An 18741-nucleotide genomic window follows, 5' to 3' on the forward strand; every position below is an offset into this window, starting at 1 on the left:
TGAATGATAAATTGGTGTTAATTCGATCGGAGCGGTCAGGCCACACCGAACAGCACGTTCGCTGCAGGGCGGAGGCACGGGCGACAGGCCCGTCGGCCCGTTAACCGGCGGGTCGCAGGCGGGTATCTGAGGTAAGACCTCTCCCCCGGAGGACGGCGCTTAACTTTAATCGACGGGCGCTTTCCATGTCATGCATAACGCATGAAACGCAAGCTGTGTTGCGTAACGTGTCATTCAGACGCCCTGCCGTTCGGCGGGCCGCGGGGGAGGTAACCCTCACGGGGCGCTCGGGCCGGGCCCCGTCAGTCACATGCCGGGATGAAAGGGAGGCTCGGCCGGGCCCGCCTCGCTGCCAAAGCGCCGGAGGCCGAGAGGCACCTCGGCGGTTAGGGTCAGGCGGAGGACAGCTGGCCGCCTACCGTCTGACAGAGAGACGTTTTTATTCCACCTTCTGCTGCAGGGATGGTCACTGATACACAGCTCACTACACACGGAACCTGTGTGTCACCACACATCACCTTAGGCAAAAACAAAATCTATTCCTGGACTTTACCTTTTACAGTAGACCAGTTGGATGAAGACTGGGTAGCAGTTTTTAGCGCAGGGGAATCCCAAATGAGCCTGCCATTCAGTGTCTGCTGGTTCTGGTGCATGTCAGTATTTATTCTTTTAAGGTGTAAGATCGCAATTTTCTTAACTTGTCTATGTATGGTACTTTTACCTGACTAAATGGGTTAAATAAAGTAAAAAATCAAGTGAACATTCTGCTGATGTAATGACCACTAGTTCTAGGACTTAAAAAAAAAATCCAATCCAATCCAATTAAACCTACTCTTCAAAAGGATAAAGGCCATGATCAAAACCTTTGCTAATGGACAAGGAAGCGATGAGTTTGTTTTCATGGTGATGAGTTGTGAAACTCCAAAAATACTCAACAAGAACAAAGTATGAAATGACAGAAGATGGAAGATGAATAGCAAAGTAATCAGTCCGACACTTAATTTAAATCTATATTTTTCCTTTTGAAGTGCTTTTCATAAGGATCAATATCATTATTTTCATTTACAATTGTACCATAACTTCATATTTTTGCTTGTTGTAAACCACTAGCATTTCATCAGCAACCGATTGATTGGCACACACTTTGGCTGTATTCAATCAACATTAATCCTTAACAAGGAAACACAAGTGTTACTTCTTATTCTTCACTTTGTTTTCTTTTAGTCATTATAGAACTTGATAAAATGGATTTGCTTTATTTGTTAGTCAAAGTTCCCATTTGTTAGTGAATCCCAGCACTTGCTTCCAATGCCACATTTGTCTCCTGATTGAAAGATACCACAAAGAACTGACTGACCCTCCAGGGCATGAGTTTGTTACTCTTAATTAATGAAGAAAACAACTCAAGCTAGGTTTGGAAACAGCTGGTAGCTGGTTGACCAGTTCAGACAAACTCCCAGTTCAACATGGTTTAGCTGGTTGACCAGTTCAGACCAACTAGACATGGTTTGACCGGTTCCAGCTATGTTTTAAAACAGCAGATAGCTGGTTGACCAGCAGCCAGCTCAGACAAGCTACCAGCACTAGCTGGTTGACCCGTTCATACCCAGCTAGACCAGCTTCATGATCAGCTTGGCCAGGCTGGTGGACCGGCTCATACCCAGCTAGACCAGTTCATGACCAGTTTAAGCAGCTCAATCTTCAAGCTGGTCAAGCTGGATTTTACAGCAGGGTCTGCCATTCTGCCTGCTACTAATGGCATAGCTCCAGCTCAGAACTGCAACTCGAGAGTTGGGTCGCTGCTTGTGATGGAAAAACATGACATTGATTGAGTCACTTCCCAGCTCATTTCATCAGTTTGATGAATAACGGCAGGCACAGCGGTAGCATACACAAGCTCAGGAGCCCCATAAACTTTTTGGCAAGGACAAATCGCTATCGAAATCCTCGCTAATGTGATTTTTTTTTTTTTTTTTTTTTTATCACGGTCATTTCTTCATTCAAAGCAAATTCATAATGAAGGCAAATGTTAATATTTTAAAGGCAAAAATCCCACACGGCAAGAAATTGGTGAGAAAAAGTGTCTGGCTGCCATGGCACTGTCTGAAAAACCCATGAAAGTCAGAAATAAATGGTCCTTCAGAATTTGACAGCATTAGAAGGCAGACCTCATAATGAATTCTCCTTCGTGGCGTCTGCTTTCCTTCCTGTGTTCCTGCTTTGTGAGGTTTGGATTGAAGCTACTGAAGGCTCACTTAGCTTCCTTCCAGAAGTATGCATTGCATCACAAGTGAAGGGAGATTTTTACAAAAATATATTGTAACTGGCATAGCAGATGCAGGAGTTGCCAGATACTGGCATACTGTGAACCCCACCTTCTGTAAGATGGACATTTGTTTACGGTTACCCTTTACTGTACTACTTCCATTTTTTTTCATTCATTGCTGTTTTTTTCATTCACACAAAGACTGCAAATACTGTAGTTCACGAGATTGTGTGGCAAAACTCACACTTTTAAAACCTAAAACCTAATTTGACAGATTGAAAAGAGGTTTAAGATAAATGAGGTTAAAAATAAAATCAAGAGAAAATACTTCTGTTTTTGACACTGTTCATCGGACACTTTGTGCATCTTCATTATCATTAAACATTATTATGAAGTAGCGCTTAAGGCATATAAGATAGATAACACATTAACATTAGAGCACAGGTTGTTTTTTTACATTAGGTAAAGCAATGTTTGGCATATGGTAACTTGGAGCCAATGCGTGCACATGGATGTTCTGCAGAATAACAGGAGAAACATGTTCACTGTTGCGAATAGAATGGAATGGAAAACAAGTACCATCTATCCTTGGTAACAAAAGGCTTCTGTCTCTGTCATCTCCACTGAAACCCCTCTGTCAGGCAGGAAGCCGATAATTCCAACAGGAGGCCGGCACTTCAAATCAGGGTCAGCATCAAGTAATAGTAAACCCACAGTTCTCTAGCTGTTCCAATACTTTTTCTTCCAGAGGAAAAAAAAACTTTGAAAAGGGGTTATTAACACATTCTTTGAAGCCATGGGTTCTGTGCGACTCTTCAACTGATTGTGAACTTCTCAAGCGTTGCCAGATGAAAGGAGCAATCATCAACATACCTGTTACATATAGACTGTGAAGCAACAGGTTTTTACAGTGTAGGGTCCTCGCACGGGCCGCCAAATAACGTAGGGATTTTACTCTCTACGAAACCGGGGCGGAAATTAATGTTATGTAGCAGTATAACTGCAAAAAGTAATCAGTCTCATAAAATTACTGTTATCAGAAATATCTAACCACAAATTTAGTATTTTAATTAATAATTCAAATAACCAATATTAATGATTAAACATACCGATAACCTGAAGGTTGGAAGTTCTTCGAAAGACTGCTTTAACTCGGCTCTCATGTCTATGTGACGCCAAAACAGACACCGGGTTTAATAAAATATATTTATTAAACAAACGTACAAACACAGAACAGATAAACTAACGGGAAGTTAGTAGGGTAAGTTAGTAGGGTGTGTGTGTGCGTGTGTGTGTGTGCACGCACGTCCCTTGAGCAAAGGAAAGGAAACGTGGGTGTGTTAGTTATTGTTAGCTGTGAGAAGACTACTTGCGTAGTTTACTCTATATATGCGCAAAAGACGGCAAATCAATTCACGTACATATAGCTAACAAAATACATTCCAATGATAAGACGGCAAATATGGAAACACAGATTCACAAAAGCAGTTAAGACTAAACTAAACACTGGCTATGCCTGAATGTTTGTTGTCTTACTGAGTCCATACGCATTGGATCCAAAAGACGTGCTGTCCTTATAGGAGCCGCGATGGTGCTGTGAATGATGTCCTGGAGAGGTGCGCAAAGCTGGGGTGTTCCTGTCTTAGCCGCGCGTTGTCGTCAGGTCCGCTCGGTTGCTGGAAGGATGTTCGCTGGTCCTTTTTCCGGGTGTTGTTCGTTGGTGAGCTTTGCAGGGGTAAACTGATGTAGCGTTCCGCGTGCACCAGTTTCCACTCACTATAGGCCACCAAGTTACCGTGAAGTAACTGGGTGTGTGTCCGTAGGCCTGGTAGTGCGCTGTGCAGCATTCAGCCTCTGTCCGAGTCTCCGAGCAGATGAGCTGAAGCGAATGGCCAAAAAGGGTGCGTCGAAAATAAGTGGGAAGAAGAGAAGAAGAGGAAGAGGGGGATCCCGAGAAAATGTCTCGCTCTTATACGGGAAAGTGTATTGATCCCGCCATTACAGGATTGGCTGAACCGAGCTAGAGGTCATGCGGGGTGGATGTCATGGAATTGTCCTGTGGGATTGTGGGAAATGTGGATCCTACAACAGGTACATGTGGAAAATGCAGAATGGTCACTGAAACTGGCAATTGGATGTGAAGAGCTTCAGTAGATACAAAAACAAAAAGAAAATGGAAAAACAAAAACAAATTATCAAGGCTACACTGAAATATTATATGTCGAACCAGTATAGAGCGTACATGTACAGTATAGAGATAAATGTTAAATGTCGTGTACAAAGATGTTATTAAAACAATGTAAGACAATGTAACTACTGTGGCAGTGCATTATGGGACAAATGGACCTTAATTTCATCATATACAAGAGAAATGGTTTTGCACCACTGTCACCCAACAAGAATTATTGTGTGATGTCCTTATTTGTCGGTCATTTCAGATTTCGGCAAGTAAATTATTGCATTAGGGCCGATCGCTTTTTTATACCTTCTATTCACATAATTGTATTTATTTAATATACTTATAGTTTGCTTTAACTGGATTCAAGAGCTCTACAAAACTCTATAAAACTATAATACAGTATAAACCATTGTGGTTCACACTTGTTAAGGCAGAAATACGTTAAAACATTCTTTTTAAACCTAGGCCCATTAGAGGGAAAATGTCTCAGTTCATAAAATATGCTACAGCATTAAATTCACACATGCCAGGGATACCTGTACCTATTTTCAAGGAAACTGGACCAACTTATATTACACAGTGAATATTTAACTATTTATTAGACTTCTTTTTAAGACATACAGTATTTATCTTCCGCTGCTGTAGTCCATCTATTTAAAGTTTCGATGCGCTGTGTGTTCAGAGAGGCTCTTCTGCATACCACTGTTATAATACATTTTGAGTTACTGTCAACTTCCTGTCAGCCAGACCTCCCTGGCCGTTGACCTCCCTCATTAACCAGGCCTTTTCGCTCGCAGAACTGCCACTCTCTGGATTTTTTTTTCTCTATTTTTCACACCACTCTCTCTAAGCTCTAGAGACTGTTGTGCATGAAAATCCGAGACGATCAGCAGTTTCTGAGAGACCAAACCATCCTGTCCGGCACCAACAATAATTTCATGGCTACATTTCTTCCTCATTCTAATGTTTGGTCTGAACAAAAACTGAACAACAACTGAACCTCTTGACCACATCTGCATGCATTTATGCATTGAGTTGCAGCCACATGATGCCGCTGATGAGATATTTGCATTGGTGTACAGGTTTACATAATGTCACTAGGCCTCATTTATCAATATTTTAGTGTGCAAATGTATGTGTGATCAGAAGCAAACTAACAAATTCCACCAAATGTATAAAACAGGCATAGACATAGCTTTTTTTGCATCCACATGTGTATGTTGAAATCAATCGCAAACAAAAAACGTGTGCACAAAACTTATGATTAGCATAAATTATCTCCCCTAAATACCTTATAAGGACCACGGAATTAAATTCCAGGCAATTTAAAGAGATGGCCAAGAAAAGATGAAAAAACTTGCTTCATGCTGTGTTGCCTACACATGATCTGATCTTTTTTTAAAATAATTATATGACTGAGTGTGCTGCAGCTACTTTGTATCTTGTCGTTACAGACATTAAAATATATATGAAAACTTAATTAGTCGTTAACATCTTTCATGCCATGATGTTTTCTTATAATAAACTTGAACTAGTTTGTTGTTTATTCTGTTAAAAATTGAAAAATTGTCCTGGTGGAGAAACATAAAGTGATGTGCCAATCTAATGCGCCAAACTAACATCTAAACATAGATTTGTTGCTAATTAGCCTACTTTTGTTTAAATAGGCAACAAACATACGTAGGCGCCAAATATGACTGGAATAAAAACAGACTCGGAGTAAAATATGGTTCCCAGTCCGACTGTACGTGCTGTATACACGCCGGAGATATTGCTGTTGTTGCAAACTGTCTCGACTTCAACGCACTACGGAAAAGTTAAAACAAAAATGGTTTGACATAAAACTGGAGGCAAAGTTATAGGAGAGATATTGCTGTCTGGAATCACCAAGGAGGAGGACAGCGATATGTTTCCACTGCCCTGTGTCAGACCACAATACGCTGCGGCCAGAAAGCACCTGAACATGGAATTGGACAGGAACGGCATGTATATCTTCTGAGTTCTGGCGCAGTTGCACAAACCCAGGAGGTATTTGGGCAGTCGGAACCTACTCATGAGCCTCACCAAAGAATTCGACTCGGTCTTCGAATATGCACTCTCTCCGAAGTAAGCCGTGTGTCCAAATCTTCTATTAAAGCAGTAATGTCATGCAAAGAGAGGTACCATAGCAACAGATGTCTAAGCTATAACTTGTACGCACTATTTATAGCAAACTATATATATATATATATATATATATATACATATGTGTGAGTGTGTGTGTGTGTGTGTGTGTGTGTGTTATGAATCATTATAATAATCAATTGCCTTATTAAAATAATTTTGCCACTCAAAATCTAAATTAAATATGAATTATAATTGTAAGAGTTTAAATTATTTCTTCAGTCGTTATGATTGTTGCTGTTTAACCTCTCATTTACTTTCGGAATTATTCAATATGACCATTCATTGAGAAGGTTTATTTTCTTCTCGGTATTCACGTCTGGCACCAAACTGAAACTGAAAGCTCCCCGTGGAGTTGCAACTGAACCATGGAGGGGGTGGCGGTTCAGCTGCAACTCCACGGGGAGTTGAATAATCATATTTAGCCGTTCATACAATCAGCAGCAGCTTTCAAAACCGATTTGAATGAACGCGCTGTGACGAATGACTTAATCAATGACAAATGAATTCTCTCTGCATCCTATCGGAAACGATGGTATTGAAAATGTTTCAGAAATGTAGTCCACTGGGTAACATATGCCAGGGAATGGATCGGTCCAATTTTGAATGTGTGTACACATACTCAATTTAAAACTGTTGTTTATAGATTGTTATATCAGCTGCCTTCCAGCTAACCACACAAATGCTACAACATTACAGCTCATCTTTTAGATCACAAACGCGTACAATGAAATCGTTCTAATCACGGTGATGTTCTCTGGTTTTTGTTGTTGGGAGGCGTGCGAATCCAAGACCCTGCGGCTAATTTACGAGACGTTCACCACTTCCAGTACCCATAAATATTTCATATGAGACTTCTTCAACCATGCACAGGCCGCGAAGAGGACTTCTCTACAAGATCTATCGCGGCAGCTCCCTTGCGAATACAAATATTAAGGTAATCGCGAAAGATAATTCCATCTAGGAACGCGGAGTGGCTGAACTAGGTACGAATAAGCTGATGAAAGCAGGACGAGTGCACAGCACCATGGACTGCGAAAACAAATTAGGAGCAGTTCAGCACTCTCCGTGTGCAACTCCCATGGCAATAAAATAAAGGTGGTGATAGCCGGAGTAATCATACTGTATTCCGCAGTACGTGATAGAAATAGGAAGAGAGTATATATTATAGCCTGTATTTGCAATGTGAAGAGAATATACACTCGTTAATATACACTTGTTATATACACAGGCAAAATAACAAACTATTGAATTGAGGGGGCGGCTTGGTTTCAGGATTTTGATGATCCATTTTCGGGGTGCTGGCTAAGGAGACAATGGCTTTTTATACTGTGTACATCCTTCCCACACACCTCTCCATTAAGAACAAAAGTGAATGAGGCTTTTGTAGGCCTATTGATGTGTGACCTGATGGTGATTGATTGCATTCATATAGTATTTAGGAGTATGGGTGTTGGTCTAGGATCCGTTTGCCTTTTATCTGATAATGGATAAGGTTAGGATATGGATAAAGGAGAGCTGATCCTAGATCAGCACTCCTAGTCTATGCTTTCTAAACATGTGGGCTTTGAATGAATGAAAATGATATGATTAGGAAATGGATGGGAGAAAGCAGATTCTATTTTAATGATCCTATCTGGTCTACAAATATGGGCCCAGACATAACCCTCATCCACTCATACTGCAATTTGTCCTATCAAACTATTTCCAGCCTTCAGTCCTTCAGTAAAGTTTATTTCAATTTTAAACCAGACCTTTTAAAAAGTGTAAAATGTAACACTTCCTGTTATAAAGTAGATAAGTCCGTTAAGAATTTAACTTTTATGTCAAAATTATGAGTTGTGTATGCTGAATGTGCCTTTGGCCTTCCTTACATATTAATTCCGTGCTGTATTGATTTGGTAATTCCATTTGAGACAATGATCCAAATGCTTATTATGAAAGATATTGTTTGAGTAGTCTCAAAATGGCCATCCAAATGATCAGTCACTTGTAAATGTCTAAAACATTAAATGTATGTGTGTTTGCATTATCCTGGGACAGTGAAGTGACATTATTTCCTTGGCCATCACATTTTTATCACAATTTGTCTAAAGAATATTGTGTTTTCAGGTCAGTCAATTGCATGAATCTTCCAATAAAAGCCAGATTATGTCAAGCTTTAGACAGTCTTATCCACAGGTGGAAAAATGTAAGAAATCATAAGAAAATGAAGATACTGTATAAGGTCGTATAAGGGAATGAAGGTTGTTACTTTAGCCCTGGCAAGATGACAGTTGCGATAGATTTAAGCAACAAAGAAACATAAAACAATATCACACACAAACACAATAGATTTTTTGAAACTACATCAGCTAATTATAAAATATATGTAATAAATATATATATATATATATATATATATATTTTAAAGATATTTTTTAGGCCTTTTTCAGCTTTATTGGACAGTATATAGAGACAGGATGAATGGGGGCGAGAGAGGGGGAAAGACATGCAACAAATTGACGTCGCGGCTCACAATGAGCATGCGGTTAGTGCTTTGCAGGCTGCGCCACCGAGACACCCCTGTACTAAATATATTATTAAAACAATGAAATGTATTTATTTTGGGATACTTTCTTGCAACTTTTGCTTTATATTTGGCATAAAAACCAATGGGTTGTGCACCTGCTTGATTGCGAGAGGCTGTGGCAGTTTATTCCACTGCCTGCCTCCAAGAAGCCTTACCCATCGTATAACTGAACCTACAGTAAAAAGTATTCTGTTCTTGCTCTGGCATTGAGACCTTGTACACTCACTGAGCACTTTATTAGGATACCTGTACACCTACTTAATTCATGTGATTATCTAAATCAGCCAATCATGTGGCAGCAGTGCAATGCATGAAATCATGCAGATATGAGTCAGGAGCTTCAGTTAGATCAACCATCAGCATGGGGGGAAAAATGTGATCGAAGTGACTTCGACCGTGGAATGATTGTTGGTACCAGGTTGGTTTGAGTATCTCAGAAACTGCTGATCTCCTGGGATTTTCATGCACACTAGTCTCTAGAGTTTGCAAAGAATGGTGCAGAAAACTAAAAACTTCCACTGAGGCAGCAGGAAACACCTTGTTAATGAGAGAGGTCAGAGGAGAAGGGCCAGACTGGTGGAAGCTGACAGGAATGTGACAGTAATGCAAATAACCACATATTACAACAGTGGTATGCAGAAGAGCATCTCTGAACACACAACACATCATAACTCTTAAGTGGATAGGCTGCACCAGCATGAGACTTAAGAATATATACCTAATAAAGTGCTCACTGAGTGTATTTTTAACTTATTTTAATAGTTGGCAAGGCAACTAGAGGCTCTACTGTTAAAGATATTATGGAGCATACTAAGTTGTATGAGATGCTCTATCCTCAATAGGCAGCCAGGGGCTGTATAAACCAAGGCCGGCTGCAACACGACTCCTTTGATCCAGACCTCATACTGCTCTAATAAGTTTGTTTTGGTATGTCTGAGGTTTCTGTTCCAAGGCTTTCTTCATTTTAGATACGACAGCCTGTAGCCTAGTGGCTAAGGTACATAACTGGGACCCGGACGGTAGGTGATTGAACCCCAGTGTAGCTATGATCAGATCCGCACAGCTGTTGGGCCCTTGAGCAAGGCCTTTATCCCTGCATTACTCCAGGGGGGGTTGTCCCCTGCTTTGTCTAATCAGCTGTAAGTCACTTTGGATAAACGCTTCAGTTAAATAACTAATTATATAAATTATTGGCATTTCATATCCGGAAATGTTGCTTTCCTGGCTAGGTATCGAGTTCTAACGTTTACCTTGGCCAAAATCTTCAAGGCCAAGCTTACTTCATGGAAGGTTTCTTTCCAGGTAGTTCAGAGGACTTGGAATTGACCCAAGTTTTATATTCAGTTCAGAATTATTATCTAGCCTAGCTTTGTACCTAAGCAAGGTAGGGTCAGTTTTGCCTAAGTATAGTAAAAACATATTGTCTGAAACCAATTCCTCATCCTACCAAGCTCATTAACTGGTATTTGCTGTATCCTGTCCTCAGCTAACACAAAATGGTCCTACAATGTTACAGGAAGGTTTTGTCAATGTTATAACTGTCACTACATTACAGTAACATTTTGAGAATCTTTGGGCAACACAAGAGATCCATTTAACTCACTCACATTACGGAATCTACAGCTCACCTTTAAACTAATGTTCTCCTTCCCCTCATGGAACACAGAGGGATATATTGGGAGAGACTTCGACCAATTATTTATGAACCAATATTTAGAAAGGAGTGCAGCCAGGAAGACACACACACACACATACACACACACACACACAAAGAGCTCGTCACACACACACATTTTTAATTAACAAACAAGCTGCCCGGGGCAGAGCAGAAATGTAACAGGGCTGTGCTCCCCTCAAAAAGACATCGCCGTAAGTCACTCCGCCAACAAGCCATACAGAGAGCGAGAGACAGAGAGCGAGAGAGAGAGAGATAGAGAGAGAGGAAGAGAGATAGGGAGAGAGAGAGAGAGGGAGAGCGAGGGAGGGTAGAGAGAGAGGGTAGAGAGAGAGGGGGAGAGGTTAGAGAGAGAGGGGGAGAGCTAGATAGAGAGAGATAGAGAGAGAGGGAGAGAGAGGGGGAGAGGGAGATAGAGAGAGAGCGCGAGAGTAAGTGGCAGCGTTAAAAAGAACAGTATCCAAAGAACCCACATGCAGATAGGACAGTTTTACAATGTACAATTTGGCAGTAGACTGTGAATAGACGCAGAGTGACTCGTGTACACAAATCTTATATACAGATGCACGTCCTTTTTCTGGCCGATTGCGGCGTTATAGACGCTCCCCATCGCGGTCTCTCCGCGGAACAGAACGGAGGGAGCAGAAGGCTCTCGCCCGCCCGCCCGTCCGTCCGTCCGTCCGTCCGTCCGTCACAACGACCGCACTCGAGTCCGGGAGGTGGGTCCTCTCTCCGAAATTGTGCTGTGTATGGTGTAGGGTAATACACGCCCGGGCGTATGTCTGTTCGGCTGCGCCCCGCACGGGCTGCTGTCCTGAGGAGGCCGTGCGGTCGGTCCAGGGCGCGTCCCGTGATCTCCGGCCCGATCGGCGGGAGCGCGGAGGCGGTGCGGCCCGGGCATCAGCAGGCGATCTCCTCCAGCGCGCCCAGGGTGGGCTGCAGAGGGACGCTCACAGTGTGGCTGATGGCTTCAGAATGGTTCCCCACTGGATCACAGGTGCTCTGGGTGGGGGGAGACACAGCACGCGTGCACACAAACGTAAGCATGTAAAACCACACACACACACACACACACACACACACACACACAAGCATATAAACCCACACACACACATACACACAAGCATATAAACCCACACACACACATACAGACACACACACACAAACACAAACATAAGCATATAAAACCACACAGACACACACACACACAAACACACAAGCATATAACCCCCCCCCCCCCCCACATACAGACACACACACACAAACACAAACATAAGCATATAAAACCACACAGACACACACACACACAAACACACAAGCATATAAACCCCCCCACCCCCCCCACACACACACACACACACAAGCACATAAACCCACAGAGACCCCCGCATGCCCTTCCGCATACACACAGACATAAGTATATAAACCCACAAAGACATGCATGTGGACACCTGTGGTCCTAGTTCTAAAAAAGGTGAAAGAAATACCGAAGGATATGTACAAACACCACCACTATGCAAACACTCGCATGCTGTTTTTCACTGGACTGTGGTTATAAATAGTTTTAGATTGTACACTGTCTGTTGAATATAGATAAGAATATGAGGAGTACTGCAAAGAAAACAGATGGGCATGAAAACGACACTCATATTCAAGTGCCATATACTGTGTGCTACTAATGTGAACCAAACTATTTTTGTTTAGCCTCAGGCTTACTCACCACATCTTCACCGTGACTACCTTCCTCATCCTCTCTGCACAGCAGCTCCAGTAACCTGTCCCTCATCACCTGGTGGAAAAACAACAGACCTTTATTTACCGTACGCCAGATTTCATTTGGTTGACGTTTTATCCAAAGCGACTAACAGTTGATTTAGTCTAAGCAGGAGACAATCCTCCTGTGAGGCAATGCAGGGTTAAGGGTCTTGCTAAAGGGCCCAACGGCTGTGCCCAATCATGTACCTTAACCACTAGGCTACATGCCGCCCTACACAGAAATACCTCTTTTACCAACATGCAGTGCAGTCCGTAACTAGGGTGACAAGACGCAAATAGTTACTCATTCCCCTTCAACAGACTGCAGAAAGCCAACGCAAAAACGTAGGCTAACTTTGACGTAATGCATATCGGGCTTCATTAGAGACATATCCCCGCTTTACTATTGCCTACAAGTCGGTACACAGTTTTTCTTCAATATAAACTGTGAGGCAACCATAGAAAGTCAATAAAATGCAGTCTGACTCATTTTAATTTGACCTACTGGCTCGTTGGCTGATATTAAGGCTAAAGAAAAGATCGTTTTTCAGGAGTTAGGTCTGAATGACATCTCTGCAATCATTTGCAGTTAGCTCACACCACTTTACAATGAGCACAATTTAACCCAAAATTCATTCTAAAGAGGTATGAACTAATTGCTTGAGATTTTATCCTCTAATGCGCATATAATAGGGTCATTACTTCTGTCAATTAAATACAAGTATTCATGCATCCGCATCCTAAACACCCATATCCAGAGGTGACCTTATAACCAACATCTAAGACGTCGATAGCAAAAGGGCCGATTTCTAAACGTTTCCTCATTGAAGTCAGACTCTTTTATGCCCAAAAAGATCCAAGGACGAAATTCCCCCTGAACTCGGAGAGCGCGCCTTTGCTGACTGAGCCGTTTTCGGAGCCAGCTTTACGTCTACCCGAGGAGAATTACTTCACAGAACCCCGCATTAAAAAGCATGAACATCAATTATTATCCCTCGCTTGCATCCTGTATCCTGAGAGTCGATCGCGATGATTAACCGCCACGCGTCTCGCAGATGTCCTTTTGAGACGGGACCGGAACGAGTCTTAGACCGAGGCAGATTAAAAAGATGTCACACCCCGTCGGCGTGGCGTCTTCTCCTGACATTGACATTTCTGATACAAAGTTTGGTGCCTCGCGCAAGCTCGGAAACGTAGCGTCCTATCTGCAGACGGTACAGCCTTGAGATATTAAGCTTTCAAACGCAATCATTTTAAGGAGCATATCACTGCATCCATCGCATCGCATTGTTCTGGCTTTTATTTTTTAGCATATTTTAGAGGGTTTTTTTTTTTTCGTTTTTTTTTCCAGCCGCATCATCTTTTGTATCGCAAAAAGACGCAATGCCGCTTTCAAAATTTCATCTCCCCGTTTGCGGTTTTAACAGTTTGATAAAAACCATAAAAAACACAAAGGTATGTGCTGCTATTACTGATAAAGTGCTTTTCCCTGCCCATTCATTGAAGCTTTTTCCTTTTCATGGTTGGTATTTTTATTGTATTGTTTTGAATTCTATTTCATGCTTTGTGCTGTAATCTCTTGGCCAGAGCCTCTTTTGAAAAAAATACTTTTATCTCAATAGGACTAGGATAAATAAAGAGATGAAAACAGAATTTCTATAAAAAGATAACTTTAACCCTTATTCCATAATTATTTTACCCTGTAACCATTATACTAAAATCTGAACTGAAAAACTGACCTCGTAGGCATAGTCAAACACTTCCAGTATGGTCAGGATGCTGGCACCAATGAACAACCCCATCTGGCCACCGATGTCACCTGCCAAACAGCACAGGTGACTTGAGGACACATTCTCATTGGTCATTATCCACATCTGCTTGGTAACTGTGATAAAGGGGGCGGGGTCTTAGTTTTTTCTCACCCAGCAAACCAGCCACTTCATAAGCTTTCTTCTGTTCGATGGTCTCGTAGTTGAGGGCCTCGAAAAACACGTCCAGGACCAGTATGTTGTCCCTGAGACAGAAGAGTGGATCAACTGCAGCACTGATATTACTATAAATGAACAAAATGGTTTTCCATGTTATGTTTATGGTCACACTTTACAGTCAGGTTACATGAATTGGCATTAACTAATGTAGTTGTTAAAATAAAGTAATCCTAATTAGGCATGTAATTAACTTTTCATGTGTATGTGCTAATTACTAACTAATGTATTAGTTACATGCATATTTATTAATGAGCAAACAATAGGATATACTTAGAATTAGTTAACCACTAACTAATCTTCATTTCAAGACTAATTGGCATTAACTAATGGAGTTGAATGAATCAATGATTGACAAATACATTAACAAAGCTGTACATATTACCTTCTCAGTAGCTAGTTAGTTAACTACATTAGTCAATGCCAATTCATTTAACCTTATGGTGAACTGTTACCATCTTTTTCTTAACTACAGTAGCCCCCTGTAAGCAACGTATGAGAATTCTAACTAAAAGGTCCAATGAAACTATTGTAATTTTCAGAAGCTCAAACTGGAATGTTTCAACATTAACAGAACAGAAACAAAACTTTCAATGTTAATATTAATATGTTAATATGGAGCCGGCTATCTGGTCTGTAACAACATCTGTGACTTCACCTCAAACCTAATCAACAAACCTTCCATAAGTTCATGCGGAAAAGCTGTATTTTTAGCTTTTATTAAGTTGATTTCAGTCAGTATTGGGGGCAATGAGCCAAAGATTAAATCCACAAGGATATCAGGTAATACATATAATACATATACATTTTAAAATATTTGAATAGATAGTTGTCGATGTGAGGAACAGCTTGCAAGGTCATTGAACACTCCAAGGCAAAGGTCCTTGGGGTGATCGCAGTGCTGGATACTCTGTAAGTCTCTATGTAAATCACAGGTCTAGCTGGGCTGAATGCCCTGTTCTCATCATTATGCATTATGTTCTAGCTGGGCTGAATGCCCTGTTCTCATTTGTATGCATTCTTATGCTCTAGCTGGGTTGAGTAACCTGTTCTCATTAATATGTATTCTGAAACTCTTATGTTCTCATGTCTTGCAGTGCGAAGGCTCGTCTATAAAAAACTGGATTCATAGTTTCCTGCCACTGCAAGGTTCAACCTCGCCTGTTCTAACATACTGGCACGAAAAGTCAAATTCTGTCGACTGGCCACCACAAGTGCAGAACCTGTCAGTCGGATAATTCCATAAACTCAAACGTCAAAAGTGATTAAATCTACCATAATAGTCCGTCAAGTACATTCCTATACATTTTGATGACACAGGGCGATATGTATACATAGTGCGATATAAGTCTGAACATACTTTTAGCCTAACAGTGTTTCATGTGAATTATATACATTGGTTATACCTTTATTAAAAGCACATACAGACATTGGCACGGGACACCCTTACGATATGTATTTCTCAGATTTGTTGAACTTCTTCTCCAGGTATCGAGCAGAAGTCTTGCTGGGGATCTTCACCATGGAGAGCTCCTTGTTGTAGCGCGTCGTGTTGCATGGAGTCCGGCACAGGCAGTTGTTGTTCTCCTCCGACAATGTCGCTGGAAGCAGCCATGATGATGAGAAAGGAAGGAGGGAGGTCCAAGGGAGGGAGAAGAGATGGTAAAGTGGGAAGGTCAAGGAGAGGACAAGTGTCTCAATGAAGGAAGAACATAACTACAGAAATGTAATTTCAGTATTCTGAATACAAGTTATTTCAGGCAAAAGAGAACAATGTCAGGAACACTCAGGCTATGACCGACAGTACAAACTCTATAGCCACCAAGGCTGCCTTCCTGTGTGATAAGCTAAGATAAGCTAAACTCTGCCTGAGCACTCACTGAATAGCCTTTTGTCGTCCGGTTGGTGCGATTTGAAAGGAACTGATTTGAAAGTGGGTTCTTATGCAGTTCAACTGTTGTTGCCACATGTCTGGTTGAGGAATGACATCCAGGGATTTAAGAACTTTGGGTCAGATTTACTAAATGTCTGCAACAGGGATGGACTTGCATACATCCATCATCACAGCCTATAAAGAGCCTGCACAAATCTACTGAAGAGGAGTCCCTGCGTTAATACAAACCGCGGCTGAGTTTTGCAGGTTGACCTGCAGTATGCGTATACACTCAGTGAGCACTTTATTAGGTAGTTATTAGACTTATTGGTCTTCTGCTGCTGTAGCCTATCCACTTCTGCTGAGGTCTGACACCACTGCATACCACTGTTGTAATGTGTGGTTATTAGCATTACTGTCAACTTCCTGTCAGCTTTGACCAGTCTGGCCCTTCTCCTCTGATGTCTCTCATTAACAAGGTGTTTTTGTCCACAGAACTGCTGCTCACTGGATGTTTTTTGTTTTTCGCATCGCAAACATTCTCTGCAAACTCTAGAACAGGGGTGCACAACTACGGTCCTCGAGGGCCGGTCTGCAAACTGCTTTTTGTTCCAACCAATTGCCATGCTTTGAGTTGCTGCCACAAGATTGGCTGATCCAATACTTGCATTAACAAGCTGGTGTACAGGTCTACCTAATAAAGTGGTCACAGAGTGAACAGCTGTTCTACTCTGAGACCACAAACATTTTGAGGAGAGCGTGCGGATAAACGAACACAATTTATATCAATAAGCTTCCATACAGTTCATCAATACAGGCGTAGACGGCATGGTTACTGCTCGTTCCGGCTGACAGTGGCATCTGGAGGTGAAATCTCTCTCTATTGATCTTCCAGATCTTTATAGTCCATCCACTACTCTGGAAATAATACCTTCCTGCTGCAACACCACAGTTTTACTGTGGTGGTGTTAATTTACATACTAGCTCAAAGGGAGGGCTGTCGTGAAATATACAGTAAGATGTGCACCTGTGTAATTACTATACTATATGGGCCTTTATCTTTTCATATGGATCTGCATGGACTTATGACTTACATTATGGTTTATGGATTCAGTTTCAGTTCTTGTTGTTGTAAGGTTTACTGTGGCTGTGCTCATTTACATCCCTGGTGTAAAATCCAGCTATGACCAGCTTGAAATACCTGTTGCCAGCTGTTTCAAAACATGGCTTGAGCTGGACAAAAAACAATGTTGAGTATAGAGCTGGTCTAACAGGTCAACCAGCTACCAGCTGCTTCAAAACCTAGCATGAGATGTTTTATTCAGCAGGGATACTAGCTCAAAGGTTTGGCTGTAGTGAAGTGCAAGATTACATTTAACATTACATTTAACATTACATTTTAACATTATAATTACATTTTGGATTGTTACAGAATGCTTCATGTTTTTATATGGATGTTATCTGTATGCATTTTTATTATAGATCTGAATTTTCATTCAGTCCTTTAATGACGCAGTGATGATTTCTCGTCTCATTGTGTTTTTTTAAGCGTGTTTTACAGTAAAAGTACTAGAAAATAAACATTAATTCAAGAATAGCTTGGAGAAGAGATGTTAATTTCAGCTGCCAGGCACTGGCACAGTGCTTAGCTTTTAGCGCGTTGCCCGGATTTCACTCCAGAACTTCAGTTTACCTTGGCAGTCTTTGGAAGAAGAAAAAAAAACTCCATTCAAAAAGCAGAGACAAAGGGCGCTCGCAGTAAAAGCGGGGAATACAGAACGAGGATAAGAATGAAGCACTTCTACAGAACATGACAGTTTGCACAGAGAGACGATCTGCAAATCCAGGCTAAAGCTCTCAATTAAGATCCCAGCAGCTGTCTCCGACAGCAAACAAAGTGATCCATATACCAGCAGGACTCGCCCATAGGAGCTCACACAATGATAACTTCCCGCTGATTTCTACATAAAACATGACCTCTGCATAATGCTCCCAATTAACCATGGCCCACGTTTACAGAATAATTAATCCTGCTATATAATTTGGCATGCTGCACGGCAATGCAAAGATTAATTAAAATATTCAATTTCAATGCAAAAGTACCAAGTTATTAGAATGTCGTGATTATGGCTTTTGCATCTATTCCAGAGCACTTAGGTTGAATTTAATGAAGGCAGAATTAAGTTAAAATAATAATTATTCCCAATACTGTGACAATATACAAGTCAACCAATATCCACAGAAACATGTACACTAATAAACACATCCATTTA

At 41.3% G+C, this 18741-nt stretch overlaps 1 protein-coding gene across 3 annotated transcripts in view; it reads right to left on the reverse strand.

Annotated features, from left to right (window-relative positions):
- Positions 1-10956: 10956 nt before the first annotated feature.
- The window catches only part of LOC133115238 (acid-sensing ion channel 2-like), a 404480-nt gene continuing 396695 nt past the window's right edge, over positions 10957-18741 (reverse strand). For all 3 annotated transcript variants that reach the window (XM_061225047.1, XM_061225046.1, XM_061225045.1), the window contains 5 exons: positions 16046-16196; positions 14533-14624; positions 14350-14429; positions 12576-12644; positions 10957-11857 (listed from right to left, as the gene is read on the reverse strand). In XM_061225047.1, the coding sequence (XP_061081031.1) occupies positions 11756-11857; positions 12576-12644; positions 14350-14429; positions 14533-14624; positions 16046-16196 (494 nt within the window). In that variant the 3' untranslated portion in view covers positions 10957-11755. The remainder of the gene's footprint in view (positions 11858-12575; positions 12645-14349; positions 14430-14532; positions 14625-16045; positions 16197-18741) is intronic.

This window comes from Conger conger, chromosome 16 (genome assembly GCF_963514075.1).
Source record: "Conger conger chromosome 16, fConCon1.1, whole genome shotgun sequence".
NCBI classification, from domain to species: Eukaryota; Metazoa; Chordata; class Actinopteri; order Anguilliformes; family Congridae; genus Conger; species Conger conger.